General features: G+C 42.5%; 3 protein-coding genes across 4 annotated transcripts; 2 read left to right on the top strand and 1 right to left on the bottom strand.

Annotated features, from left to right (window-relative positions):
- Nucleotides 1–37: 37 nt before the first annotated feature.
- Nucleotides 38–5,107, bottom strand: taf6 (TAF6 RNA polymerase II, TATA box binding protein (TBP)-associated factor). 2 transcript variants are annotated; one of them, XM_076102152.1, is made up of 15 exons: nucleotides 4,898–5,107; nucleotides 3,676–3,833; nucleotides 3,451–3,537; nucleotides 3,208–3,361; nucleotides 3,052–3,108; nucleotides 2,825–2,944; nucleotides 2,566–2,687; nucleotides 2,291–2,368; nucleotides 2,079–2,180; nucleotides 1,804–1,986; nucleotides 1,631–1,705; nucleotides 1,413–1,538; nucleotides 1,055–1,228; nucleotides 776–967; nucleotides 38–588 (listed from the first exon to the last, which is right to left on the bottom strand). In XM_076102152.1, the coding sequence occupies exons 2-15, from the start codon at nucleotides 3,829–3,831 to the stop codon at nucleotides 316–318; spliced, it is 1,899 nt and encodes a 632-aa protein (XP_075958267.1). In that variant the 5' UTR covers nucleotides 3,832–3,833; nucleotides 4,898–5,107; the 3' UTR covers nucleotides 38–315. The 2 variants fall into 2 exon arrangements, with proteins under 2 accessions (XP_075958267.1, XP_075958268.1); XM_076102153.1 differs by lacking the exon at nucleotides 4,898–5,107 and adding an exon at nucleotides 4,195–4,840.
- Nucleotides 5,108–5,355: 248 nt separating this feature from the next.
- On the top strand, nucleotides 5,356–8,454 carry mrps31 (mitochondrial ribosomal protein S31). Its single transcript, XM_076102398.1, has 7 exons — nucleotides 5,356–5,533; nucleotides 6,227–6,721; nucleotides 6,854–7,006; nucleotides 7,133–7,276; nucleotides 7,358–7,434; nucleotides 7,709–7,849; nucleotides 7,934–8,454. The coding sequence occupies exons 1-7, from the start codon at nucleotides 5,421–5,423 to the stop codon at nucleotides 8,167–8,169; spliced, it is 1,359 nt and encodes a 452-aa protein (XP_075958513.1). The 5' UTR covers nucleotides 5,356–5,420; the 3' UTR covers nucleotides 8,170–8,454.
- A 1,588-nt stretch (nucleotides 8,455–10,042) lies between these two features.
- On the top strand, nucleotides 10,043–26,078 carry LOC142960558 (forkhead box protein O1-A-like). Its single transcript, XM_076102436.1, has 4 exons — nucleotides 10,043–10,822; nucleotides 20,949–21,140; nucleotides 21,503–22,694; nucleotides 22,811–26,078. Exons 1-3 carry the CDS (start codon nucleotides 10,238–10,240, stop codon nucleotides 22,670–22,672), a joined length of 1,947 nt encoding a protein of 648 aa, XP_075958551.1. The 5' UTR covers nucleotides 10,043–10,237; the 3' UTR covers nucleotides 22,673–22,694; nucleotides 22,811–26,078.
- The last annotated feature ends 1,242 nt before the right edge of the window (nucleotides 26,079–27,320 follow it).

Genomic DNA, 27,320 nt, shown 5'->3' with positions numbered 1-27,320 from the left:
ATATAAAAAAAAAAAAAGAAAAACACCCAGACAAGGATTTCATACAAAATCTGATTTATTTTAGAGTAAAAAAAACAACATGGAATCAATTAGAATATAAGCTGAAACATTACAGATCTCACAGCTGGACCTGAGTTTTCATTGGGCATTAACATATTTACAATGTCTAGTCACATTTGCTCTTCATCAGTCAAGAGTTCAGATATTCCCCTTCATACCATGCCAGAGTTTAACCCTTTATGTTCAGCCTCAACGAACCACTCTGAGTGTTCAGCTGCATCAACATGGTAAAAATCCCCACTATCTACACAAGTCTCAGTGTGGCGACTGTGTGCTTGCTCCGGGAGACTCGGACCGGTCTAGCTTCAACGCTGCTTCGAGTGGGTTTGAGGAAATTGAGGTTGGTAGCACGGAGCTCTTAGCCTCCAAAGAGGACGAGGCAGACGAGGGCAGAGATACAACTATGTACTTCTGCATCGGTCGTGAACCTGTCAGACCAGGGCCACTGCCAGACTGAAAGGTCGACATGGCACTGGGAACTGTGCTAGTGACTGGTGAGGCTGACTGGGAAGAGCTGAGGGTGATAACCTAGAGGGACGACAAAAAGACAGATGTATGAATTACTCTTATGATTTTAAAGAGAACGGTTTCAGTAAATCCTATGCCTAATGCCATCTTATCAATACTGGCAGGAGAAGTTACCCTGCGGAGATTTCCTGTAGCGCTGTAGAGCAACAGGATGAGCGTTAAACTGAATTTAAATAAATCAAAGTACCTGCTGAGTTGAGGAGGCTCCGGCACTGGTTGCCATTACGATGTATTTCGTTGCCGGGGGAGAGGGCTGCGATGGGGTCCCCGGTCGAGGAGACATCAGGGTGAGGGAGCTCGGGACCTTGATGATGCTGGGAGTGCGCGGTCCTGCCGACCCACTTAACCCACTTTGCGACACGGTAAGGGTGGGACGAGGCTGCAAGAACAGGATTCATCGTTCACGAATGAACAGCAGCAATTGACTTCACTAAACAGAACACATTTGTATCGGTGTTAAATGTACCTGTGTGATTGTTAATGTGGTTCTGTTGACTTGCTGAGCTTGCAGTGCTGCTTGAGTCCTGGCCTTCATCACATGGGAGCAGAGCATCGGTCCAAGGTACCCATAGTCTGTCCGATACTGTTCCGCGTTGTCGGGCTGAGGTCGGATCTTGGCAATAACACTTGCACAGTGTTTCTTTAAAAACAAAAACACATTTTGTTAACTTTAAACTTAAGTGCTCGTCTAATACAAAGTAAGAAACAATTACTGATGAACCTCATGTTTTAGTGAAACGCTTTGACTGTTATAGTATACAAATGTGTTATAATCTGTGGGAAGTCGTCTACTTTTCAGTGCATAATAATCACAAACGTGTTACCAGTAAGAGGCTTTGAACATGGTCCGCTCCTATCTTATCAATGTTGGAGACCACTGGTCCTTCCATCACTGCTTTGATGCGAGCACCCTCTATAGTGAGCCGAGGAAGGATCAACGTCTTAATCACCTGCAGGGGAAGGAAATAAAATTAAGAGGTTGGTGCCGATTGAAGAGTCAAAATGATAAAGACCTACATAAAGGAAACAGAATCCCACTCACATCAGGTCCTAGTTCAGAAAGTCCAGCGATGCATCCGTAACGTGTCGTCCACTGCGTTTTCTCATCCAACCAACTCTGAGGAAACAAGTCAGTCTGGTTTAGTATGTGAAGTGTTTTAAAAAGTGATGTAATGTTAATGAGGGTAACAGTTATCCATCTAACAAAGTGATCACCTTAGTAAAGGTCTTGGTAATGCGGGACTGGATGTTGTTGGTCGTAGTACTGAAAGTTTTACAACTTTGGGCCATGAGGCGAGCAGCGAAGTCTCGTAAAGCCCAGTGGTTGTCCACATCTGGTCGCAAACACAGCTGCTTACTCACGATACACGTCACCACAGCTGGGATGAGCTCATGCAGCTGCAAATACAGATAGAGAAATATAAGCATGAGGATAAAAGTAAACGTTGAGATTATACTCTTCAACAAATGTGTTTGTTTTCTGTACTCACGTATTTCTCCAAATACAGCGTGGGGTTGTCCATTAGAGCCTTGACCATCCGCATTAAATAAATCAGCAGGGCCAAGTTGTTCTGCACCACATTCACACGAACCTTTGAGGAGAACATCAAGTCAGTACTTCCAGCACAGGTATGCTTGGTTATTTTATACACGAGGTGAGTAATGTTTCAGAGCATTAGGAGAAGAGGGAAAAGATGCTCACTCCTTCAGAAATGAATGTGCTGAATCTTGGAAGCATCTGATACAGTCCAGGATCTGTGGCAATACTCTGTAAAGCCTCCTGAATGAGACAAGAGCAAACATTTATCAGAAAAAGGTTAAAACTACTATTTGACCACTATTTCTTCAATGTAAAGCCAATTAATGAAACACACAATATAACTTCTCGTCAAAAATGATTCAAGAAAAGGTTATCAGGTTGTTACTCAGCATGTAGAAAAAAGAAACCATATAAACAGACAGACAAGCCAGACTTACCGCTCTTTTAGCCTCACAGGAGCCCACACACGCCTCTGTGATTTCCTTATAGTAGAGCTGCTGTTCCACAGACAGCTCGTGAGTGCTGCGCGGCTTCAACCTTATTAGACCCTTGTCCTTTCCTGAAAGAGACAGATGTAAACATGGCATGATGGAGGCAAAATCATAACGGATTAGGGAGGGAAGAAGGGAGGAAGGCAGGGGGACAGGAGAAGAAAATAGAGAAAAGTTTCATTCTAATAGAACACGAGATACTGACCTTTGCCATCAGCAGGCATTGCCCCCTGACTCTTGCCTTGCATCATGCCGTCCTCCTCCTGACCAGGTTTGGCGACTTTGAGCGGCTCTGTAGATTCAACCTTTTGTTGCTCTTTTGGTGCTGAAAAACAGTAAATAAAACCGAATATTAAGTTTTTCCTGCAGATAAATGTATATGTATTTTTTTGGTCTTTCAAGATAGAAAAAAAAATCTAAAACAGGGCTGACCTGGTGGTGGATTTTCTGGAATAGAAGGCTGCACCCCCTCAATGCTTAACCAGTGGGCTGTGGATTAAAACAAGCATGGTGTATGAGTTTAGAGTCAAAACAAGACAACACAATATCCTGGAGTATAACGGCATGTAATAATGATCATCTGCGTACCTTTGAGAGACACATCTAGTGGAACTCTGGGGAGCGGCGTGTTAATAATGTCACTGAGGTCGACTTCTTTTTCCTCATAGAAATGAAGCTCTCTTCCACCACCACTTGCAAAGCGAAAAGGGATAAACTCTTGCGACTGGAACCCATACAGGGGCTGTAACAAGAGGAAATGCATTCAGAACACAGAAGTTGAAAAGAAATCAGAGTACAAGACCCACTTCAAGCAAGTATGCAAGTTCTTACCTCCACGTTTTTTAGTTTGAGAGCGTTATCTATGTCGCTGGTGGTTAATTTACGTCTCTTCCCATGATGCATGAATTTGAGAGCATCCTAAGTAAACAGGAGAAAGGAAAGAATACAAAATATAAAGATCATGTGTCAGTTATGCCAAAGACAATCAAGCATGTAGTTTGAGAGCAATTTACAGACCCACAAAGACAATATCTACATCGATCATCCATCATTTACCTGTGCAATTTCTTTTATTCTGTAGCTGACTTCTTCACTGAGGGCAGCGCAGCTTTCCTCCTGTAACTGCCCCACTCCCATAGACTCTGCCATGGCCTTCATGGACTCTGTGGGCAGGGAGACCGAACACTGCTTCTGCCGACGTTCCTCCGCCATGGCTAACAAAGGACACAGGTCTGTGAATAACACCCCTCAAATGTGCACACACAAAATATTCAAACAGATGTACTCGTCTTATTCAGGAGACAAACGCAGCATCTTGACATGTTATTTGACAAGCAGTCTTGATATAGTTATGTGATGGTTCAGCAAACATTGTACACAGCCTATTGTTTACTTCTATTCCCAAATGTCAATAGTAGAACGTGCATCTTATTGCAGCTCATCATTTAGATATTTTCAACAAAATGACTTCACTATGTATCTGCAATCATCAAAAACATAGTGTCAAGAGGCCAATCACATCACTCAAGACGTTACAGGTATCCGTGGCTGACATGTGAGACAATGTGCACACACCTGGGTGTTTCAATGCAGCTTCGTGGGATGATGACAAAATAGAAAGTCGATGTTGAAAACGAAGGACTTATGACATCTCAGCTCGTGAGAGAGCCCACGAGAAACTCAATACAAAGAGTGCAGGAAGGCTCTATGGTGCACGAGACCACAACTACACTCTTATAAAACAAATAAGCCAAACAACTCTTTAACATGGTTAAACCAGAAAACAACCGCAAACATGAAGCCAAAGCTATACATGAAGTCAAAACAGTAATGTCAGCATAGATGCCTGAAGGAAATAACGTTATCGACTTGATGGTTATTACGTTACGATATTATATATCTTACTCATAATCCCGATTACCTCCACTTTGATTCTAAGTTGAATCTTGTTTACAATGCAGACATGAAAAAGTCCATAGAATAAACACTTTAAAAAGGGTTTTATACTTCATGTGTGTAAATAAACACAGTGAGCTCCACAGAGAGCGGGTTATCCACTCTGACGGAAAAACAATCAACTAGCAGCATACAATGCTGAAGCCACTTCTAAAGTAACGATGTATCCATGCAAGTGCAACGACTTCATGCACAACATCTTAACAGTGATGGTTGTAAGCCACTTAACGACTGCTTAGTTCTTTAATATTAACTTACAGCGAGCTAGATATGATGTGTTTTAGCTCGCATGCTAGTAACTTAGCTTCCGATGACATGTTACCTGTGTGAAGTTGTCCTCTCCTTTCTGAATTTAAGCAGGAACTTACGCGAATAAAAACCGTCAATGTTGGGATTTGCAACAATAATTATTTCGCAAAGCTAATTCTTCTCTATGAATATCCATCTTTCGATATAAATAACTAACTAATTCACGGATTGCGGCTGGGACCTCCTTTCGTGAATTAGCGCTTATGTTCCGTCGCCATTTTGAGTCACGTTCGGTTGTGATATCGCGAGACTATGATTCAGATCGCTGGACCGTTAGAGCAGCCGTTTATCGAAAAGTAAATTATCCAAAGTCAGTTACGGGAAGTGTGTTTTGAACGGCAAAATAACCAATACCACAATTATATAAATTGACAATATAACTTAACTAAATGTCAGTTCCTCGATGGAAAGTACCCTTTACACCATGAACTACGGTGTCCGGAACCAATGTCATCCTCCAGTTTACGTCGGTGACCTTGTGATGTAGCAACGGAGACAAATGTCAGGAGCGTGGAAGGACATTACAAGACGCAATCATGTATAGATTTATATTCCGGACAGTGTGCACGGCTAGACATTCTTCAGCCAGTGTATTTGAGTCGTGTGTGTTTACAGCTAAATGTGACAAGTCTGCAGCTCCAGTCTTAAGGTGAGTTTGGCTGTGAGTGAATATGAAGCACACAGTGACGAGTCAACGTCAGCTACGTACTGGGCTGTTATTTGGGTGTATTTTTGGTAAATAAAAACTTTGTATAGTGACAACAATTTACATTCTATATACCTTGAAAATGTGTCCTTTGGACAGCTAATGTTAGCTGTTAAGTTACTTAACCTGCACTAAAGGGGCGGGACATTTTGATTGACACTTCTTTGAGAGGCTCAGGTTCATCACTAGCAGCTAGTTTCCATCTGCAAAATGATGTGAATCTAGAGAAGATGGTACCAGCAGCCACCTTGTGACGGGAGAACTTAACATCTCGCTGACAGACAGTTACTGTTAATTAAAAAAGCTATCATGGTCTCTACCTCCCACCATGTACCGGCTCACAGGCTATTGCTATTATGTAGAGTGTCTATGAAAGAGCCAAACAATGTAATGTCTGTTGCTGCAATTAGTAATAAAGTGTTTTATTATCATCAGGAATATCATATTGTAAAGAAATCCCTGCTCTATCATGTTATTTTAAGACGGCATGGCCCATCCCTAAACTAATTATTGTATTTTTTTGTATTTCATTTGTAATAATAGTGTTGTTATTATTATTCAAGCTTCTAGCATCCCTTCCCGAGTCAGACCCCTATAACTATTAACTCTGTTTTCTGTTTTCTTCTCTAAACATAGGGTTGCAAATGGAGGTGGAGTCAAAGCCCTCAGCACAAGTTCAGTCAGACTCTGTGAAAAGAAAAACGATGGTGACAATTCTAATCAAGTTGAGAAAACATGTACAGATAAAGACGCTGAGCCAACAGAAACTCCAACTGTGGTTACACAGAAAGCCGAAGATGACGGCAACATTACCAAGATGGCTGAACATAAGGAGGAGGAGCCGGCGGTGTTAAAGACCGACGAGGGAGGTACCACGCAGCGGCAGGTGGATGTTGAAATTGAGCAGGTCGTGGCCAAGTCAAAACAAGTGACGACTGACGCAGCGAAGAGCAGGAAAGAGAGTCTCCTCGACCTTCTTGGAGCCATGAAGGTGGAAGTAACTAGTAAGAGGAAGCTCAAAAACATGACAGTGAAGCCGAGTTATGAGTCTACACCCAAGTCAAAGCCAGCAGCTATGGAGAGCACTATCAGTATGTTTCAGAAGGCTACAGTGGAGGCTTCATCGCAGAGGTGAGAGGGGGTTTCAGGTTATTCATCATTGCCTTGTTAAAGTGCAGGTTTCTTTGAGTTTACACCTTAATCTCAGGAGGATATCTGAAGCCCCGGTCTCTCTTCGTCCACTGTGTTGTTGTTGTTTTTTAGAGAGACACTGGATCCTGAACTGGTTGCAGCCGCGTCTGCCGCTGCCTCCACTCTGCCTGACCGCAGCCAGGCTGAGTCTGAGCTGCTGAAGCAGCTGAGGCAGCACGAGACCATCACTGAGGCCCAGAAGAAAGGGGACGTGAACAACCTCGGGTGTGTGTCTAGTATAAGTCTCCAGTATACGAATGTCAATAGGCTGAGTATTTAAATGAGACTGTGATATTTGATCTGCTTTTTCATTCTGTATAATGGAAAAATCAAAAACAATCTTTTCCTCAGAGTAATAATCGCTGACATGAAAGTCGGAAAGAATCCCAACCGGCAGAACGCTCGGCCAGCTAATCAGATCCGTTTTGATGACGACGGGCGAGGATACACGCACGACAGAGGAATCACTGCTGAGCTGGACGGTGTTCGGAGGAGGTAAAGACTTCCTTCATGTTTTTACTCGTATAGGTTTTCAGACGGACCGTGTGTTTAATGTGCCTTTTTTTTTTTTTTTAGGAGGAGCTTGTTCACAGGGAAAAGACTTAACGTCTTCTCTCCCACTGCTGATGAAGATGGAGTTGAATCAACAGTTGGTAATAAGGAATTTTAAATGTTTCTAATAAGTCTACTTTTATTTATTGACTGTGTTTGCCTACAGTGGGTGATTTATGGTGTTATTTGTATTGATACTTTTAAGCCTTAGAAATAACTGTTGCACTATGAATTGAGCCTTCATTACTGCTTATTGTCGTGAGATGTCGTCAAGTAGGCGGACGCTGTCTCACCTTAACGTGACATTTGCAAAAGCTCTTGGTTTTAACTTCATCGGGACATCTGCCCGTAACGCTGCTGTCGTCATATTTTCAGCACGGCCAACTCTATGGGACGTGGACTTTGCTAATCAGTTGTCTCTGTCGACCAACCGAAAGCCCCGCAACGGGCTTGAGGAAATGATCCAGTGGACCAAAGAGGGGAAACTGTGGCAATACCCCGTCAACAATGAAGTTGGTGAGTAACGAATGCTGTATTCTTGCTAAATGTACAGAGAGGAACAAAATGACACTCTGACAGAGTCTTCTCGCTCTATGGTAGGCCTCGAGGAGGAAGCCGGTGTCCCGTTCCACGAGCACATCTTCTTAGAGAAACACTTGGAGGAGGGTTTCCCCCGACAGGGACCAGTGCGTCACTTCATGGAGCTCGTGGTGGCCGGTCTGTCCAGAAACCCCTTCCTGACAGTCCAACAGAAGAGGGAACACGTTTCCTGGTTCAGAGACTACTTCCACCAGAAGGAGGAAGTCCTCAAGGAGGCTGACGTTTACCTCAACTGAGCTCAAGACAATTGCATACGTTTTCAACATTTGTTGAATGTGGACACATTAAACTAAGTCCTGTTTAGTCAGCGGGGCTTTGCATCTATGATCGTTTTTTACTCACACAGGTTGTACTTCTTAACTCTTCCAGGAGGCCTGTTAGAGTGGACGGGCATCAAGTCTGCGTCCTGGTGTCGAACATTGAACAGTGTGTACTGTCTCTAAAATGTTGATCAGACTATAGAACAACTGTTGAGATGTTGCCTGTACAAAGTATACATACAATATAAAGCAACAAAAGTACAGGCATGGTCTTTTGCTTTTCATTTCATTCGTTCAACCTTTGTTTTACATTGAAAAACAACAGTGGACTGTTTAGTTGGATAGCTGGTTAAAGACCTTCACATTCAAAGAAAGGTGAGAAAACACTTTTTTGTGTTATTTTTGTGTAAAAGGTCATCCAAACACCTGTGAGCGTGATTAATAGTGTTTTCCCAGGCAGGTCGTAAAACAAGCATAACTTATGTGAAGCATCTAGGACCTCAGATCAGGTTCACAGTAGGAGGGCAATGAGACCATGAACCGTGTGCCCTTTGTAAGGGAAGTGCTTTTAAAGTGGAAAAAAACAAACGTGTTCACAATGTACCACTCAGATTCCTTCTGGTCTAAAAACACTCGGCGAGCTATTGTCTGAGAAAGTGTGGAAAATGAGAGCGTGGCTGTTGAGAGTGCCTCATTTCCACATTTTGTTCACTTTTCCTTAAACACATGATTGCCATGATAAGGTTTTGGCAACACTCCCCTGCTTGTATGAGTAGAAAGTACAAAACAGTGTTTTTGTGTGGAAAGGCACCTGGTTCTGCTCAGAAATGTCTTCTATGCAAATAACCCACTAGATGGCACTACTCACATCTATGGTCCGTTTAATGTTAGGATATCTAACTATTTTACAACAAGACCCTAAATATTTCAACAGTTTACTGTATTAACCGCTATGATAAAACTAGATGTGGTGTCAAAACATTTTGTTTCAGGATCATCAGTATCTGACCAAACATACTAACTGATGGCTGGACTGTTTAAGAAAACGACCATTTGTGGGGGAAAACCAACTACACAATATAAACATTTCACTATTCTTAAATTAGCACATCTGTAAATATATATTTACTGAAAAAAAACACAATGGACCAAGTGTGCTATTCAGGATGACAAAAAACCTGTTCCCTGTGATCAGGTGGGCATAATATCTCTCAAAGCACTAGAGGGACTCTGCATGTTCCTCTGCCTGTATGGTGCATTTAGGTGCTGTCAAAATGTGTAAGTACATAATCCAATAATTTGTAATGACAGTTGAACGAGATTTAGTGACTGAAAAGCAGTCATTTTTGATCACTTTTATTATACGGTTCAAATCAGGTGTTAATAACAAGGAGGCCAACTGTATTATCACTCACTGCTGAGCCCATACAACTTTAATTGTTGTTCTGGTTGTAATGCAGGACACCATGGCAGCATCTCACAGTAACTCCTGAATCTCTTGTTTCTCCTGAATCTCTTGTTTCTCCTGAATCCACAGCTTCTAATGAGTCTGAGGAGCCATGAAGACTAGTGTGCTAATTAATGATTGCCTACTTAATTATCCAAGCTAAACTTAAAACTCTAAAGAAATACCGTGCACATAAAATGCACATTTCATTTGAAACCGGGTCCATTTAGGAATTTCCAACCAAAGAGCACATAGACAACAGAGTCGATATAAATCATTCGACTTTGAATGCACCGTGAAGTTGTAGCACTCAGAAGACCGAGCCTGTCAGTGGTCCTTGAAAGCAGCATCAGCCTGTGGACCGTTGTCTGTATTGACAGAGCGGCAGACTTGAGAGTTGCTACTAGTCGGTGCAGGATGGTGTGAACTTCAGTGAAGACCTTGAACGCAACAGTTCTCTGACTTCTAAATTACAAACCTCTCTTTATATTGTCTATCTATAATCTGGTGTGTGAACGCAACATTTTCTTTTTTACCTGTTGATTTATTATAATTTTTTTATGTGAGTGTCTGTGTGACAGTGAGACAGACTCAGACATGGCTGAGGTACCGCCACCGCAGCCGGTCGAAATAGACCCGGAATTTGAGCCCCTCTCCCGGCCGCGGTCCTGCACCTGGCCGCTGCCCCGGCCGGAGCTCAACGACCCGGCCGGCTCCAACACGTCGTCCCCCGCGCCGTCGGTGCAGCAGGAGCCGGGAGGAAACGCCGAGTTCATCAGCAACCTCGGCTTGTTGGAGGAAGACTATGAAGAGTATGCGGAGCAGAAACCGCCTGTGCCCTGCAATGACTTTCAGTGTCGGGAGGGAAACCGTGCGCCTCCACATCACCACCACCACCACCATCATCCTCTTCCGCAGCAGCTCCCCGGTCCGCAGCTGCCTCCTCAGCCGCAACAGGTGCCCCCTCCGGGTGTCGCACCCCTGGGCAGCTCCGGCCAGAGGAAGAGCAGCTCGTCCCGTCGCAACGCCTGGGGGAACATGTCGTACGCGGACCTGATCACCAAAGCGATAGACAGCTCACCCGAGAAGAGGCTGACACTGTCTCAGATTTACGACTGGATGGTCAAGAACGTGCCCTACTTCAAGGATAAAGGAGACAGCAACAGCTCCGCGGGCTGGAAGGTGAGTGTCCCCGCGTGCGCGTGTACACGTGCATCGAGTTGAATAGGATGAACTTGAGATGGTTTGATGGTTGAGATGGGACCATTAACCCCTTTAACGCCAATCCAAATATATATATATATATATAAACCAACATATAGTAAAGACAAGTGTAAATCAATGCAATTAGCAGCAGCAAAATATTTTCCAAACCTTAATCTGAATCTGCAGATATTTAGTGTCTAACTTCACTGATGCACATTTTACACTTTTTATTAAAGTGAGCAGAGAGCGCAAAGTTCTATAGAGGATGGGAGTGTTTCTTCCTGCCGTTTTTCAGTCTTGCAGATTCATTTCCTCTGCAGTTCCTCTTAAAATAACAACATACGGTCTCTTGAATCACTCCAATCCTCAACACAGCAGTATAAAAACGGGCTCCATCCCATTCTGCTGAATGCTGTTGTACTATAGGAAATATAGGGAGGCATTTGTCAGGACAATTCGACATGTCACAGTCGGAAAATCACAGATATTAAAATGAATAATGGCTGAACACCATTTGTTTTACTTCCCAAACAACTGTTACCATCAGCCAAATATACCTGGTGAGACATCGCTGATTGCAATGTGCTCAGTCAGTTCAACATGACCCCGCAGAAGAAGAAAAAGAGTGCACCAACAGGCCAATATCGAGTGCACATTCAGTAGTTGTGATGTAGTAGTAGCAAAATATTTTTTCCCTTGTGAAAAAAGGTTATCAAATTTAGTTTTTTGCCAGAACTATGAATGTGGTTTCAAAATGCTGAATAGTGCGTCTTGAATTTGGCTGCTGAGCTTTGGTACCTTTGAAGTTTTGGAGTGGTTTCCTCTGTCAGTGGTAGCACACGCCTCTCTGCTGTGTCAGTGAGGAGACATACAGCTCTGAAGCAGCAGGTCTGACTGTAAACACCCCATACATGAGCTTGAGGACATTTCTCTCTCTGTACAATCCTGTAGTCCAACACTGCAAAAATATTGGACTTGTTTCGTACGGAGAATACCGGGCACATGTCAACTAGATGTTTGAGCCGGCTCGACTGAGCAATCATTGAAATATTGTTGATTTCTGGCATACATTTTACTATTCCAGAAAAAAACCTTAGTGGCAACAATCTATCCAGTACAACCACAAAACATACTGACTCATGGCCTGTGCAGCATTCCCACGTCCATGGAAAAACTGGTACAGTCCTGGAAGTTTACAAAGCTGTGCTTTCTGGCCTGGAAATGTATTGGAAATATTTAGCATGAGGGAAAAGCAGTAGCCTAATGCCTGTGCAAACATGCTAATCCAGGTCTTAATATTGTCTCGCCGGGTGAGGAAGTTACTCAGCCATGAGGGATAGAAATGAGGCGGGGAGCAGACGGAGAAAGTAATAATCCTAATAATAATCTGCACGCTCTCAAAAAAATTAATACGAGTCCAATTCATATTTAATCCTTGCAGCCCTTCCTGTAGCCTCCCATGAGGCGTCATTTTCAAGTTATGTCAAGAAATGCCTTTGTGAACCTCAATCAAATATAGATTCCAACAGCCGACTGTGAAAAGCTGCTATCATGACTTACGGCTCTGCTAAACCTCCCTTTCTGCAGTTCTTCAACTACACTTTGTTACGTAGACAGTAAAGGTGCATTGGCTGGTGGGAATGAAGTCAGGTTTTTTTTTGCCAAGGAAGCGGCGTAGAGTAAAGTGCCCCCCCCCCCCCTGACAATAACAGGAGGCGACACAAACAGCTCAATCAGTGTTGGGGAGTGTGTCGGAGGGGAAGGGGCTTGAGAGAAGGGAATGCTGGGAACAACGTCAAACATCCTCCATTCCCGAGCTGTGCGCTCATATCTTTGTGTCCCTGTCATCTAGAGTTTCCTCAGCGGATGCTACAGCTTGGAGAAAGGGATCGCTGCTCTTTATCCTTCCACTTCCTTCTCTGCCCTCCTTCAGGCCTTCTGCTGAAGGAGGGCAGAGAGTTTTCATACGCCTAACTGTCCTTTCAGCACCAACATCTGTAAATAAAGAAATGTTCTTTCTTACATTTTATTGAGTTGAGAATCCACAGTTGTTTTTTTATAAATGTCTATAAACTCACAATAGCTACAGCAATCAATGACATCTAACCGGAAGTTCAGCCGACATGCCAATGTCTGATTAGTCATACACTCCACTTCACCCTGCTGCCCCTGATTTTTAGTTTTATTACATTTTTTGAGAGAGAGGTTTTACTGTAGCCCCTTTTTGTCATTGTGTGCCATTCATAGAAGCAGCAAATGCCTCAATAACAATAGCACCCGCTTGTTTATCTTTGATATTAAATCAACACATCACCACTTCAACCTCTGCATTCCTAAATGCTGGCATGCGTGGCTGGGCCTTGGAACCACCGGCTTAGAGTTATTTTTACACTTTCCTGTTAAAAAAACACGACGGTCCCCTCACAATGAACTATGATGCATTTCCTGCAGAGTGGATGGAAAACAGTGCCATGTGTTAACATCCCCGCCTTGCAAAACATGAGGGTCAGGGCTGGAAAAAGAGGAGTAACTAATGGGAGAGACCGTACATGGGTCATGTTTGTGCGCTTAATTCTATGTGAAGTCATTTTATTCCATTTCAGCATTCCTGCCGCATGCTTAAAGAAATATTTAGCCCGCTTGTTGTTGTGTTTTGTGTCACATCCTGGCCCAGGTATTGACTTTTGGCTCCACATGCATGAGGTTCGCTGATTGTAATGACAGATAGAGATAAGCCAGAGACCCCATGGGGGGTGGAGGGCGGAGGGCGTTGTGTTTGAACCTCAGTGATTATACAGCTCCACCTAGAAAACTGAAGGTGGGTGGAGGGCAGGACGAGGGCGACGCTGCTGCTGCAGCAGCTAGAGCTTCCTGTCTCCCTCATGTCATGGAGATTTTTTTATTTTTTATTTTCCCTCTAAAAATGGCGTGGTGATCATCATGCCTTCACCACAAGAGAGGGGCCCCTGCCAACTGGTAGAACTGGTTCCCCTGGGATATTGGTGGGTCTGTGAGTGGCAGTGTGCAGCATACGAGGTACTTTACCATCTTACTGGGAGGGCCACTGTTTTTCTCAGTGAACTGTGACCTTAAATAATGGAACAGGAAGTAGCACTCCTAAAGTTTAACTGACGCAGAGGTTCTGAGGTGTTCATTTCAAAACGTGTGCATTGCAAGAAAGTATTTTTACCAAGAGTTACTTGAACTTTTTAAAGGTTATGAAGTGTGTAAAAGCCAATGGTTTGTAGTGCTACACAGATATAAGGCAGCTGGGGTATTATGGATTCATATCCAGTTTTTGGTGGCAGCTTGCAGTAATCACTGTGACGTTGGTTTTTCTTACTGTATGATTTAACACGGCCCCTACACTGCAAATCAGAAGCCTGTCGATTGTGCAGTCTGGCTCCTGATGTTTGCATATGACCAAAACTACAGACAGACGTTACTGATGGTATTTATTTAGGATGAGCTCAGTGAAAACGCTCACTCTACCTCCATGTCGACAACATCCCGCAGATCAAATGACAGCTGATAAACGTGCCTGCTAGTGGGAATGCAAGTTAGATGTATGATTGAAGACGCTAGTAGTGTCATGAATTAACATTTCAATCTGGAGAGACAAGTAAATGTAGAAAAGATAATTGTTTATTATAGAAATACATATAATACAGATTATGTGCAATAATAAAGTCTTGATGGAGTCTTTGGCGCTTGCATGATTGAGAGCCCTAACCAATGACAGCAAGGGAATTATGAGTGAGCATGCGTGAGAGGAGTGAATGGCAGCATGAACTTCAGGCCTAAGCATGCAAATGTATAAATGTGTGTGTGTGTGTATGTCTTCATTTGTCCCGCCATGGGACTGAAGTGTCTCAGGTAATTTGATGACCAATGGATTGCCATGGAATTTTGTGCAGACGTTCATGGTCACCTGAGGTTAAATCCTAGTGACTTTGGTGTTTTCCGCTGACTTTTCCTCTGAGATCAAGATCGCCATTTGTGGTTTTAAGTGAACTGACTCTGCAACTATTGGATGGACTGCCATGAAATTTGTTACACACATTGGTGTTCCCCTCAGTGTGAATTGTACTTTTCATCTAGTGCTGTTATGAGGTCAAAAGGTCAGTTTGTCCAACACTTTGATTTATGACCAAATACTTGTAAACTAACGGCATCCTCAAAAGCCTCAGCTTTACTTTGTGTTTAGTTTCTGAATACTGTAGCACATGTTAGCATGCTAATGCGGTAATTTAAGATATTTAACGCGGTTACCATACTTGCTAAACATGAGCAAGTTAGAATTGCGGTCAGCATGCTGACCTCCAGCTCAAAGCACCACTGTGCCTTTAAGTATGGCTTAATCTATCAAATCAGAGAAAGGAAATTCTAGAGTTTCCATTTTTTTGTTGAGGAAATGGTGCATTTTTAAACAAATCAGCTGTTTAATCGGGTTTTTTTACGAGCTATGTTTGGGGCCACAGGCCTGAAAACAGGGGCAAAATCAAAAAAAAACTGAATAGCTGCTCAGCAATCTGTCTTGGGATCACAAGGTTAAAAAGGGAGGACTCTCCTTAACTTAAGAGGCCCACTGAAAGCTTCAAGTAACCCCATGAAGAGAGAGAGGCTTGGGGCAGGGGCTTGAGGGAAGGAGGGGATCAGTCAGCTGACTGGCCGTCTGTGGGCTCAGGCCTGTGTACAGTCTGCTGCCTACACGTGTTTGAGCCTGTGGAATCTGTGGCATGTGGATTTCTGCATTGTCGTCCAGCCCTGCGCAGGGAAATATTCCCCGCCTTTATTATGTTCACAGACAGAACATGAAGTCAAATCCATTATGCACAATATAAAGGACATGGGGGGGCCGAGGGAGGCGAAGAAATATGGTGTGAAGAAAGAGAAACAGGATCAGGGGTGACTGAGATTAGTGTCAAATCCTGTATAAAAAAAAAACCAGTTGGCCTTTTTACACTGTACAGTGTGCAAAGAATGTGTGTCACTCTCAAGATTAGGCTGAGAAAGATTAGAGATCAAGTTTCTAATCAGCTTAGTCTGGATATTTAGTATGACTGAGTGTTTTTTGAATCAATCCCGTGAGGATGTTTAACTGTTTCTATCCTTCTCATTTGCCGGCTCCTTGTTTATCTAAAGCCATGGCTTGTAACACAAAGCTCTCCATTCCTTTTCACAGTCCCACTTTGAAGCCATTGCAGAAGTAGGTCACTCAGTTTGATGCTCAGTGTTAATGAAGTAGCCTGCATTGTGCCGGGTGCCATGAAGAGGCGACATGGTCACCACGCTGAGCTGGAGGGCTCTTCTCCTTCTGCAGCAGCAGCAGCGCATGCCTTTTTACCGCCCTGTAACAGAGAACTCAGGTCCCGCTTGCTCATTTTTAACTTCCTGGGTCAGAGGAGAAAGGGGAGGGAGGGGGGGTGCACAGGAAGACACTGCCAGGAAGTGGCTTGTCCTTTTTGCTGCAATCTCTGCAAGTGCTTTGCTCTCTTATTCTCTTATTTACACCACCATGACATGCTTTGAAGATGTAGTGATATGTCAGCAGTTATTAAAGATAACGGCATTGATTAATTGACATCTGCAATTGTATTTTTTCACCCGGAGCCATCGTGCAGTATAAGATCAAGAAGCAGTACGTTAACCATACTCATTTTAGGCCAGGCAGTGTCAACTCTGGTCTCACCAGATACGTCTTCTTTACGAATAAGATCATTTTTCCATTTTTTATTCAGCAGCTGGAGATATGGCTGCTGCTAAATGCAACACCTCATCTGCCTTTGTCTTTGTCTTTGAATTTGACAGGAATAAGAAATATGGCTGCAGCACTATCTTTCAGCAGAATTGTATCGTTGTGATATCAACATATTGTTTCATAATTTTGCAAAATGAATGAGTCCGACCAATTTGTAATAATAATTAACATTTTAGATATTTACGTGTGAAGGGATGTAATGTTCTTCAGTGGAACACACTGAACATCAGCTTCATTTTTTTATATGTGACTGTATACGTTTCCCATAATGTTAATCCCATAACCTTAAAAAAACATTATATTGTGATACTGATTTCAGATATATCACCCAAATATCACCAGGAAGTCAATCTGTGCATTGACATTGTGAGCTACACAATCAACTAGTTCTCTAAGTCTCAACAAACTGGTCATGCAGCATGTAGCACAGCTGAACTCTTTGTAGTCAATGGCAGCCAAAGGAGATTAGCATACTTCCTTATTTCACTGTTAATGTGATGTTGATTTACGGGCAATTGTTTCACGTGTTTCCTCATTCACTAGAACTTTCATTTAAAACCCTTTGTGGCAGAAGCAACCACAAAAACAATGCGTTGAGAGACGGTTGCACCCATCGCTGAGGTCACCGAAGCTGTGATTAGAAGTACGAAAAATGATTATATCAAAGCTACACAGTCTCACTTCAATATGTTTGTGTTAACTGTAGCCGCACGATGCCGCTACATGTATGTAAATTAAAAGCGGTTCCCTTTTTTCATCACTAACTCAATATCAGGCCTCATCATTGATAGAAAACTGAGTTACTGATTTGAGTAGCAGCTGGTCTCCAGCAGTGGGTCTCCTGGGGGATGCTCTCTCCTGTCTGTGGTTGTGTCTGGTGCTGTACTGTATATGTAAAAAAAAACGTTTGGACCAGTTGCAAGCGAGGCCACTTTCACTGTGGCTGCACCTGTCCCCGCAACTGGCCCTGGTTTGTTTACTTATCCTGCAACCGTTTGCTGCAAGCCTCACGCTTCACTACACAAAAAACAGCAGCTGTGTCAAGTTGATTGTTTTGAAGTCCCGGGAGGAGGAGTCGCTTCATGCTGCAGCAGCTTCTCTTGATGACATTGATCACAGATGATTCAGAGATCATTGGGTACATTTGAAGTGTTGTACGATGGTGGATGGTTCTCCATAATACTGAGTGCTCCCATGTATCTGAGCTTGGTAGCAGCAGGTGGACTCAGACTCTGCGCTGCATTTGCAGCGTGCTGTTCTCTTCTGAGGGCAAACTGAAAATAGTTTGTGTCACATATTCTTCAGTGTAGAGCCACTTGTTCCTTCACAAAGCTTGATATAAACCAATATATTTTATTGCACATATTTCTTCTTAGCACATAAGATTCACTAAAGGCCAATAGCTTGACTCTGAAAGGATTTTTGGTCCCTACAAAGCTACAGTAGGAATGATGCAGAATTGATTTTAACAATACATTTTAAGCACACAAAAATCAATTGACGTCACCACACAAACACAATGCAATATATTTTTTCCTCAAGTCAAGATCGGCTAATGGCAAATATGCATTATATTACAATATTTCCTCATAAGATATAATGCATCTTAACTTGTGCACAAGCTTGTGTTGGGTCCCTGCTCACATCACTCAATACGTCTCCTCTCTTACACATTTATGTCACTTAGAGGCCTACATAATCTGTGCCTGGGAACTCTCCTGGTTGCCATGAAAGGTCAATAGAGAGCATATAAATTTCTTAATTCCCCACATTCACATGAGCCGCCGTGCAGTTACAGGTGCACATATGTCCCTGCTTCAAAGTCAGTTAAAAGGCGAGGGCCGTAACAATATGTTTTATAAAGAGCTTTAGCAACAATGAAACTTATAGGCCACCTTGGGCCGCGCTTTCAGAGACATAATGTGTGAATGGGGCACCTCCTGAATTAGTGAGGCAGGGATGTCTTTTGTTCTCTTTGGGCAGAGGTGAGGTCCGTCTCAGACGAGGATTATCTCTGGCGGAGTAGAGAATTCCCCTTCCCAGGGCCCAGTCATGCAGTCCGTGATCTATTGTGGGCACTAATCAGAGGCTACAGACATTTGCATATCACTAGTGATCTCAACTGTGTGTGAGCAAGACGTGTCGCTTTGGTTGGCGGAATATATAAATTGGTTCACAGACGGAGTCTGTGCAGCACACTGCTCAGATCTCAGGTCCTCTGCTAATGACTCATTTCCTGTCTTCCTCTTACAGATCATGTAAAAATGTAAAAAAGGGGGGGAAAAGATCATGAATCAAATGAGCACGAGATTGAGCATTGCATTTTGAGCCCATGCAGCAAAGCTCCAGTCTGCATGTGCAGGATGCAGGAAGCCTTATTTCAAAAAGTCAGCAGAGGAGAAGGGAGGGGTCCGGTTCACAAGGGGAGGCGGTGGGGGGGGGGGGGGGGGGGCGGTGGGGGGCAGACAGTCCTACCCGGCTGATGCTTCTCCTCCTCTCTCTGTGTTCCTGCACCATCCAACCTGTTTGCATGACTCTGTCAGCGCCAGCTGAAGAGCTCGTGTTCAGTACACAGTGAACTCATTGACCCCCCCAGCTCTGCCGGCAAAAACATCTCACTCTGTCGCCCTCACTTCGAACCCTGTAACCTCCCCCAGCGTTCTTTTTCAGGAAAAAAAAATTCTCATTCATGCACAGCCTGCTGCCTCCCCTCTGAGGATCGGGCTTCACAAGTTGATGTATAGTTGGAGGTTGAACTTGCTGTGGTTCAGTGCCTTCGTATGGAGGACAGTCAGCCAAAACAATACTCGCAACATTCTTAAGCTTGAGCTATTTATACAATTATTTAAAGTGTCATTCCGGTCTAAGTCATGCAGCTACATACGATTTGTATTTATTTATTTTGATTACTTTATAGAGCCATCTTCAGTATGAAATAAATCATATTAATATGCTAGAGTATGAGTCACATTCTGATGACTAATATGCACTGAATGCCCCCGACCCAAGACCAGCATTTTTTGTCCAGAGAGACCAGGCTATACAGTGCATCTGTGTCCTGTGTGACCGTCTCTCTATCGTTGTTTTTCTTCCTGAGAGATCTACCGCAGGAGGCGCCTCTGCGTCCTTTTTCGAGTTCATAACATAGCATTAGAGAAAATGGACTGAATGAGGCTTTAGGTGTATACGTGTTGGCACAAGGACAAATGTGGCCGCATACAAAAGTTGGTTAGACCCAAAGTAATACAGCCTGTCTTATTTAGGAGTTTTTTTTTTTTAATCTGCTCTTTCAGTAAAAGAAATCTGCTGTGCAGATCAAACATGTTGTAAATCACAGGAAGCATGTGATTATGGCCTCACATACAGTCAGGAGGGAGAAGGATGACCGCTAATAAACTCTAATGTAGGAGTTTCCAAAGCAAACGTTCAATTCATAGCTTCAACTACAAGTAATTAAAGGATAAAAAGCTGAACAATATTGACTTAAAAAGTTAAAATACTTTCATGTGATGAAAATGCATCTTGACGTTATACAAGAAGGAGCTTAGTCGAAAAATAATCACGCATGAGACTCATACAAGTCCTGTGAAAATATCAGGATAGTTTTATGTCCACAGAGATGATCCATATGATATAATCAGGCTAAATAGTCAAAGTGCACTAAAATGCTAATTTTAAATCAACTTTGCGTTGCTGATCGTGGCACTTGCTGTTTCTACTTTTTGTTAACTTTTCTTTCATTATTCTTTTGTTTTATTTTGCTGTTTGCCGTCATATTCAGAAACGGATATGTTGTACTCTAGCTGTACTGACGTCTGTCTTGCGATGGTAACACATGTTTATTTAGTGTAAAATAAATGAGACCACATGTCCCGTCCATCCCTCGCTTCCTCATGCCAGAAGTAACTAATGTCTTTTGCTGGAGAGCGTGAAGAGCGATTGGAAAAGTATATGCATACTTCCTGTTCATCTGCTGGCTTTGACATCACACTCAACTACCAGCTTCTTCTCCATTCAGTATGAAAAAGGAAAAACATTTCCTCTGCAGCAATACACCTTCTTATTTAATGCTCAGGGATCACTCACAGTTGCTGATTTCTGCAACAGAGGGTCAGTATTTAGTATTTAAAAAACAACACCATTTATAGGTGCACTAGAATAATTAATGAGGGAAATATTGACCTTTGAAAAGAGAGACTTTGCACACCAACAACAAAATATAATCTTTGGAAAATAAACCTTGTTGTGGAGTTATTTTGATGCTTCTAGCTGCATTGTAGCCTCTACATAACTGTGAGCCAACAGATAACTTACAAATGATTCACTTGTTTCCCCATCCAGAACTCCATCAGACACAACCTTTCCTTGCACAGCCGCTTTGTGCGCATACAAAACGAGGGAACGGGAAAAAGCTCCTGGTGGATGCTGAACCCAGAGGGGGGAAAGAGCGGAAAGTCACCTCGACGCAGAGCTGCCTCCATGGACAACAACATTAAGTTCACCAAGAGCAGAGGAAGGGCCGCAAAGAAAAAGGTAAAGTCTCCCTTTCATTAAAATCAATCTGTACATAGGTTTCTCACAATTCTTCTGAATCTATGTTAAAAGAAGAGTTTGACATATTAGAAAATACAGTTATTTGCTATCTCACAAACAGTTACTGCGGACATTTTGTCCCCTTTGGACAGAGCTAGGCTAGCCAGGACGTTCCTAGTGTAATGTTAAGCTAAGCTAACCAATTGGTGGTGGTAACTTCAGATACATGGGTGGTGTTGATGTTCTCCTCTAAGCACATTCCACAAAATGTTGTACTATTCCTATCATTTCGATGTAAGTTAACAATACACTGGTAATTCTTCTGATAGCTTGTGTAACCTTTATTGTTTTCCTGTCCTTAGATGTCTCTACAGGAAGCAGCTGAGGGAGGAGCAGGCAGCCCTGGTTCCCAGTACTCTAACTGGCTGGGAAGCCCAAACTCCCACAGTAACGAGGACTTTGAAGCCTGGAGCTCCTTTAGGACGCGCACCAGCTCTGACGCCAGCACCCTGAGTGGTTGCCATTCACCCTTTCCTTCTGAACAGGATGACCTGGGGGAGTCGGATGGCCATATGATGTACCCTGGAGCAACGGGGAGCAAGATAACCTCCACCCTGCCCAGCCTGTCCGAGGTAACTGGATCCATGGGCCAACTTGGCTCAGATAGGGTCATGGAGAGTCTGCTGGATAACATGAATGTGCTGTCTCCTAAAACCCAGCTAGGTTCTGACGCCTCACATTCATCAAATGCTGCCATGCTTCAGAGCAGCCCCTACAGCTCCACTGGCTTGACCCCGCACCCCCAGAAGGACTACCGTAAGTGCATGTACAGCCAGGTCAGGATGAACTCCCTGTCCCCTGCTCCCATGCAGACGTTTCCAGAGACCAAGCCGGGCTTTAGGGCTTATGAGAACCAGTATATTTGTCCTGCTGGCCTCCTCAAGGAGCTGCTGACCTCAGATGCAGAGGCCATTAGGGATGCTCATGTGGGGAGGGGAGGTTGTCTAATGCCCCCTTACAGCCGCCAGAGCCACATGGGGGTTCATAATGGAGTAAAAATGATGACTCCTCCTCAAAGTCACCGAGTTCCTCATGTAAATCCACAAGATATACATAGCCATATACATAGCCGGGGTCCTTCAACCTCACAAGATTTGAATAGCTGTAGCATGATCCCCCTGACTAGCCTGACTAGTCTTTCAGGAGCCGCTCCTCGAATGACCAGCCTGAGGACATGCGTGCAGTTGCCCCGTGGACACCCATCACACAATTATGCTGTTTCGGCAAACTACGGCAGCAACAACGGCTACAGGGAACTCAACTTGATTCACCCACACGGTCATCACCAGGAGCGGCTGCCCAGTGACCTGGACAACGTGTCCATCGAGAGGTTTGAATGTGACATGGAGACTGTCCTCCATGACACCCTCATGGATGGCGGGGCACTGGACTTTAACTTTGACCCCACAGCTGGGCCTCATGGGTTTCCCCAGAGGGTGAAGACCACCACACATAGCTGGGTGTCAGGCTAGGACGCATGGTGGATCACAACAGGTGAGACTAACAAGTAGTATGTCAGTAAGTACATGTATTAAAACTATAACAAATGAAATGTCCTGTTTTCTTGTCCATGTTTCATATACCTGAACATTTTCTATTCTCCCTCACAGGTTTTTCTCAGCGTCCCGCCACTGCTCTCCTTCATTCAAGACTGGAAAATGTAAATCAGCCACAGCGCATTCGGCAAAAACTCATTTTCAAAAAAATGTACATGTCTTGAGTTGCAGCTCCATGTATACCAATGCATGTTATTACTTTAAATGTAATAGAGTAAACTAAATAAGTTCACCATTTAGATCAAGATACTGAACGACACGACAGTCAAAACTGTTTGATTCATAACTGCATTGAACATAAATAAGCTCTGCAGAGAGAAAATGAATGAGAGACAAGCCAGCATTTGCAAACTAGCCTTGTTTACAATTACCTGTCCAAAACTGGAAACATATTTGTTTATTTTGGCTGATTTGTGTTCATATAAGCATATACATTACAGCATATTACATAGGACAGAACATATAATCAGAGTGCCTAACTTAATTTCTCAAAATGTATGATTTGTGGCCAGTCCGACATGAGACCAACGCTGCACAATCACCTTTTGATTTAAGAATGAACTTTGCAGCAGTCAATAGGCCCGGCTGAGCATACTTGTGGGACTTGAAATTGCCGTTGGGACACAACAGCACAGTTATAGTTATTTAGGGAGTGACCACACACTGCTCTGTAGGTGCTGTAACAACTTTAAAATCAGGTCTTTACTAGCTACCATCCAGTGAAATGAGCCAGATTTGGAGTAATTTGGGACCAACAGAGTATATATTGAGTTAAACCATTAAGCAGTGTTTTTTTTGTTCCAATGCTTAAAATGTCAAGTATCAAGTCTAAAATAGCATCCATATCTTTAAAGGAGAACTTGATATTACATGCTAATGGAGCAAATCCTGCTAAATATGTTCTGTATCAGTTAGTTTTTGAGGGTTGATTGAAAAGCCCATCATGGCAAATGAGTGTTAACCTAGTGAGATCATTTGGCTTGAATATTAGATAAATCGGTGTATCATCTGCATATTGATACATATCAATCAACTTTATTATCTCCGCCAGGCGTAAGCCTGTGTGTGTGCGTGTGTCTGTCTGTCCACGGCTAATCTGGTATACTACTAGACCCATCAGTCTAACATGTTTGGTGCTCATTTATGACTGTATGCTCAAGGACCTCCCATGGGCTGTGGTGATTCACACTTTTTTAAAAACATATATTTATTGACTGTTTTATACAGTTTATTGACTGCTGACCCCTCACTCTTAGCTGGTCGATAGGGGCCGCAATTGATCAACAACTGCTTCAGTAGCAGAAAGCCTTTCCGGCAATTGGCTAGGATGAAAACAAGCCTTACCTTATCTGTTGCAGGCCACGTTTTGCCCTTTGCCGTGGCTCAGAAAATGATCTAACTTTGAACGTGATAGGTTATAATCCGCTAAAGTCAGGCACGATACAAGATGAATAAACCCCCGATTTTCTAATCTTCGCCGCCATCTTGACTCTAAGGCAGCCGTGAGGGACAATTGAGTCGTATTCAACTCTTTTTTGTCTACATACCTGGAGGAGATCTGCACTCTACTGAGTGCACTTTTCTAGCTACAATGGTGAATTAAAATGACCCAGAGAAAATATCCGAGGAATAGACCTCTGGACAACATCACATAGCAGATTATGAAACAAACACCAATAAATACAGATTTTGATTGGTGTGTACACAGATTAAATCTTGGTACAGTGCTATCAAATTCAGCACTCAAAAGGAACATCAGCCATATCTCCTCACAATTAGAGTTCATTAGAGACAAACTGCATCTCTGACTGAAATGAATTTGTCTTTCATATACTTTATGAAGGTATTTATTTATATTTTTGTTTTAATTGTAGCTTATAATTGGATTCTTGCTTTGTACTTTCTATACTTGTACAAAAATGTGTGCCTATGCTGTGTACAATGTATATACTGTGTTTGAGTTACATGATATGCTGTATTTTGTGTTTTTTTTACATAAAACTAACATTGAAGAAGTCAATTAAAGATGCATTCGAGATGTCACCTTCTAAAAACAGTTAACTGAAAGTCCATACCAATCTCAATTTTTGTATTAAAGTGCACTGTGAATGCTCCCTGTTACGTTAATAGTGTTTACATGCAAGTAGTTAAGAATTTAGAAAATGTGGCTGTTTGGGAACACCTATCAAGAATAATGCTCCTCAGTATTTTAATTCGCCTTTTGGGACTCAATGTTGCTGTCAGGGGAACTCTTCCCAACTCTATAGTCTAGGCTCACATTAACGTCTTTGACATTAGGACATTCTACCACGCTTGAAGTTATGAAAAACTGATAAAAGCACGGCGATCAAGTTGAAATCAGTTGTTTTTTTGTCACATTCTAAAAAAGGGACATTTTGTAGAATTTAGAGATTTTCACCTGACTTAAGATGTATGATAGAGCGGGAGAAGCAGCAGATAGGATAGGCTGATGACGGAATCCCTAAACTGACTGTAAATGGATCATGACCTTCAAAGTTTAGCTGACACAGCACATGATTTGGTGCTGTTTACCTCCCACCAGCTGCAGATTTTATGCACCAAAGAGTTTCAGCTCTACCACACACATCAAAGAAAGTGCGCCAACTCACTGTGCCTACACGGTCTCAGACTTATAATGCTGTACATACTGTTTTCCTTAGAAGTACATTTTTTGTATATGAGGGGTTCCAATGACTTGTTTGGATTATATTGAAGTATTATACTGTATGTATGATTGTGTTAGAAATGGTTGTTTACATATCGGAGTCCAAACCATATCAATAAATACCTCAAAATGTGTTACCTCTGAAGTGTTGAAGGGATTTTTCCTGCCATTCTCCTCAGTAAGTAATGTATTGAATTTGTCTTCATTTTTGACAATTTGTTTGTAAATAGTTTTTGTTTTCTTTTCATGTCTTTGATTAATACTGTTCAGAGTAATGCACCATCTGCCTTTGTATTTCTAATGTGTTGGGGGATTATAGCCATTAGTTTCTGGTAAATATTTTGTAAGTCATTTTAAATCAAACATGTATTTGCGTGAAATTACACATTTTGAAAGGTTTTTAAAAACATGAATTCATCTGTTTAAAACTCAAGGAAAGGAATTCAGTAAACATAACAAAATTATATCTTAGAATAATGCAACTATTTCTGTAATTGTGAAAGCTTATCAGAAATAAATGTGTGATGGGAGCATTTTTATAATTGCTACCTTGAACAAATGGAGATTTATGATTTAAAAAAGAGTATATTGCATTTTTATATGTAATCTTGGACATTAAACAAATGATGAAACTCACTTGTGTGCACAAATTGTTTTAAGTGAAAATGGAATGCAGTCATATTTTATCTTGGATATCCACATCTGGGTATTTTTAAAATAATGCAGTTATCTATGTAACCCATTCGGTGCATAAATCACCATGTGCACCATGTGAAAAACAAAATGTTATCCGTGTGTCTTCATCATCGTAGCATTTTAAGGCAATATAATGACACCTAATGTTATAAGCACAAGCGGCATCTAATACATTTTCTGTATTCATTTTAAGTTGAATTAGTCTGCTGATATTTATATATATACGTATTAGTTTGGTCCCTGTGTAGCATTTTTGTAGGGTTCCTACTGATTTCTGGAACATAGGATGCAATTTCCTTTTTCCTCAGCTCTGACTGGGCCTATGGTCAGAGCTTACTTAGCCCCACCGGTTGTAACCTGAAATGTTTCCACTTTCCCATAATAGCCGTGCTACCACATCTACATCAGTTAATTTATGTTGCTGTCCACAGACATCAACGCTTACTTCAGTCTGAGTGTTTTGGATGATCTTTACTGCATTGTTTAGTGGTTAAGGGAAGACAAGACCTTTGACACCTTGACCTAGCGTGAATTGAAGTTATTGTGCAACTCCAGAGCATCTCAAACAGTGAAGCTGGCTGTGAGGAGGGAGACTCGTGAAGGATGGACACCGTTAAGCACACGTGCAGCCCACATGCTGTTATCCAGATAGTCGGAGGTCATGTCAGGTCGCACAGGTCACTAAGCTCTTCAAGTAAAGCTCGCTTGCATCGGGGATTTTTGACAGCCACGTCAAATATGAATAATTTAAAATAAATATATCTAGAATATGTCCCACGGTTATTCAGCTGTCCTTAAAAACCTTTAGAAAATGAGAATGTTTCCTACAATGTGTGAGACAGTTATGAGTCACCAATTTAAATGTGGCATCTCACTGCAGGCTTCAATAAGTGTATCATCCAGCTCATTACGGCAGGTGATGTGATTAGTTTTGATTCCTTAAATTGGCAAGCATCATTTTCTTGCGTTGCTTGTATAAACGTGTGTGTGTGTGTGTGTGTGGGTGTGTGGGTGTGTGTGTGTGTGTGTGTGTGCAAGTCTTTCTGCAATGAAAGCACACCAGTCATGAGGCCATTCCTTATCCTAAAGGACATCTAGGCATTTACCCGAAGTGGAATAAATGAATGAAACAAGTTATTGTTGAATCAAATTATATTGGGCAACAAAAACATGCTGTACCTC

This window comes from Anarhichas minor, unplaced genomic scaffold (assembly GCF_050575085.1).
Source record: "Anarhichas minor isolate MPS153535 unplaced genomic scaffold, ASM5057508v1 ptg000027l, whole genome shotgun sequence".
Classification (NCBI taxonomy): domain Eukaryota; kingdom Metazoa; phylum Chordata; class Actinopteri; order Perciformes; family Anarhichadidae; genus Anarhichas; species Anarhichas minor.
Note: the sequence above shows the minus strand (reverse complement) of the source record. Positions and strands in the feature narration are given on the sequence as shown.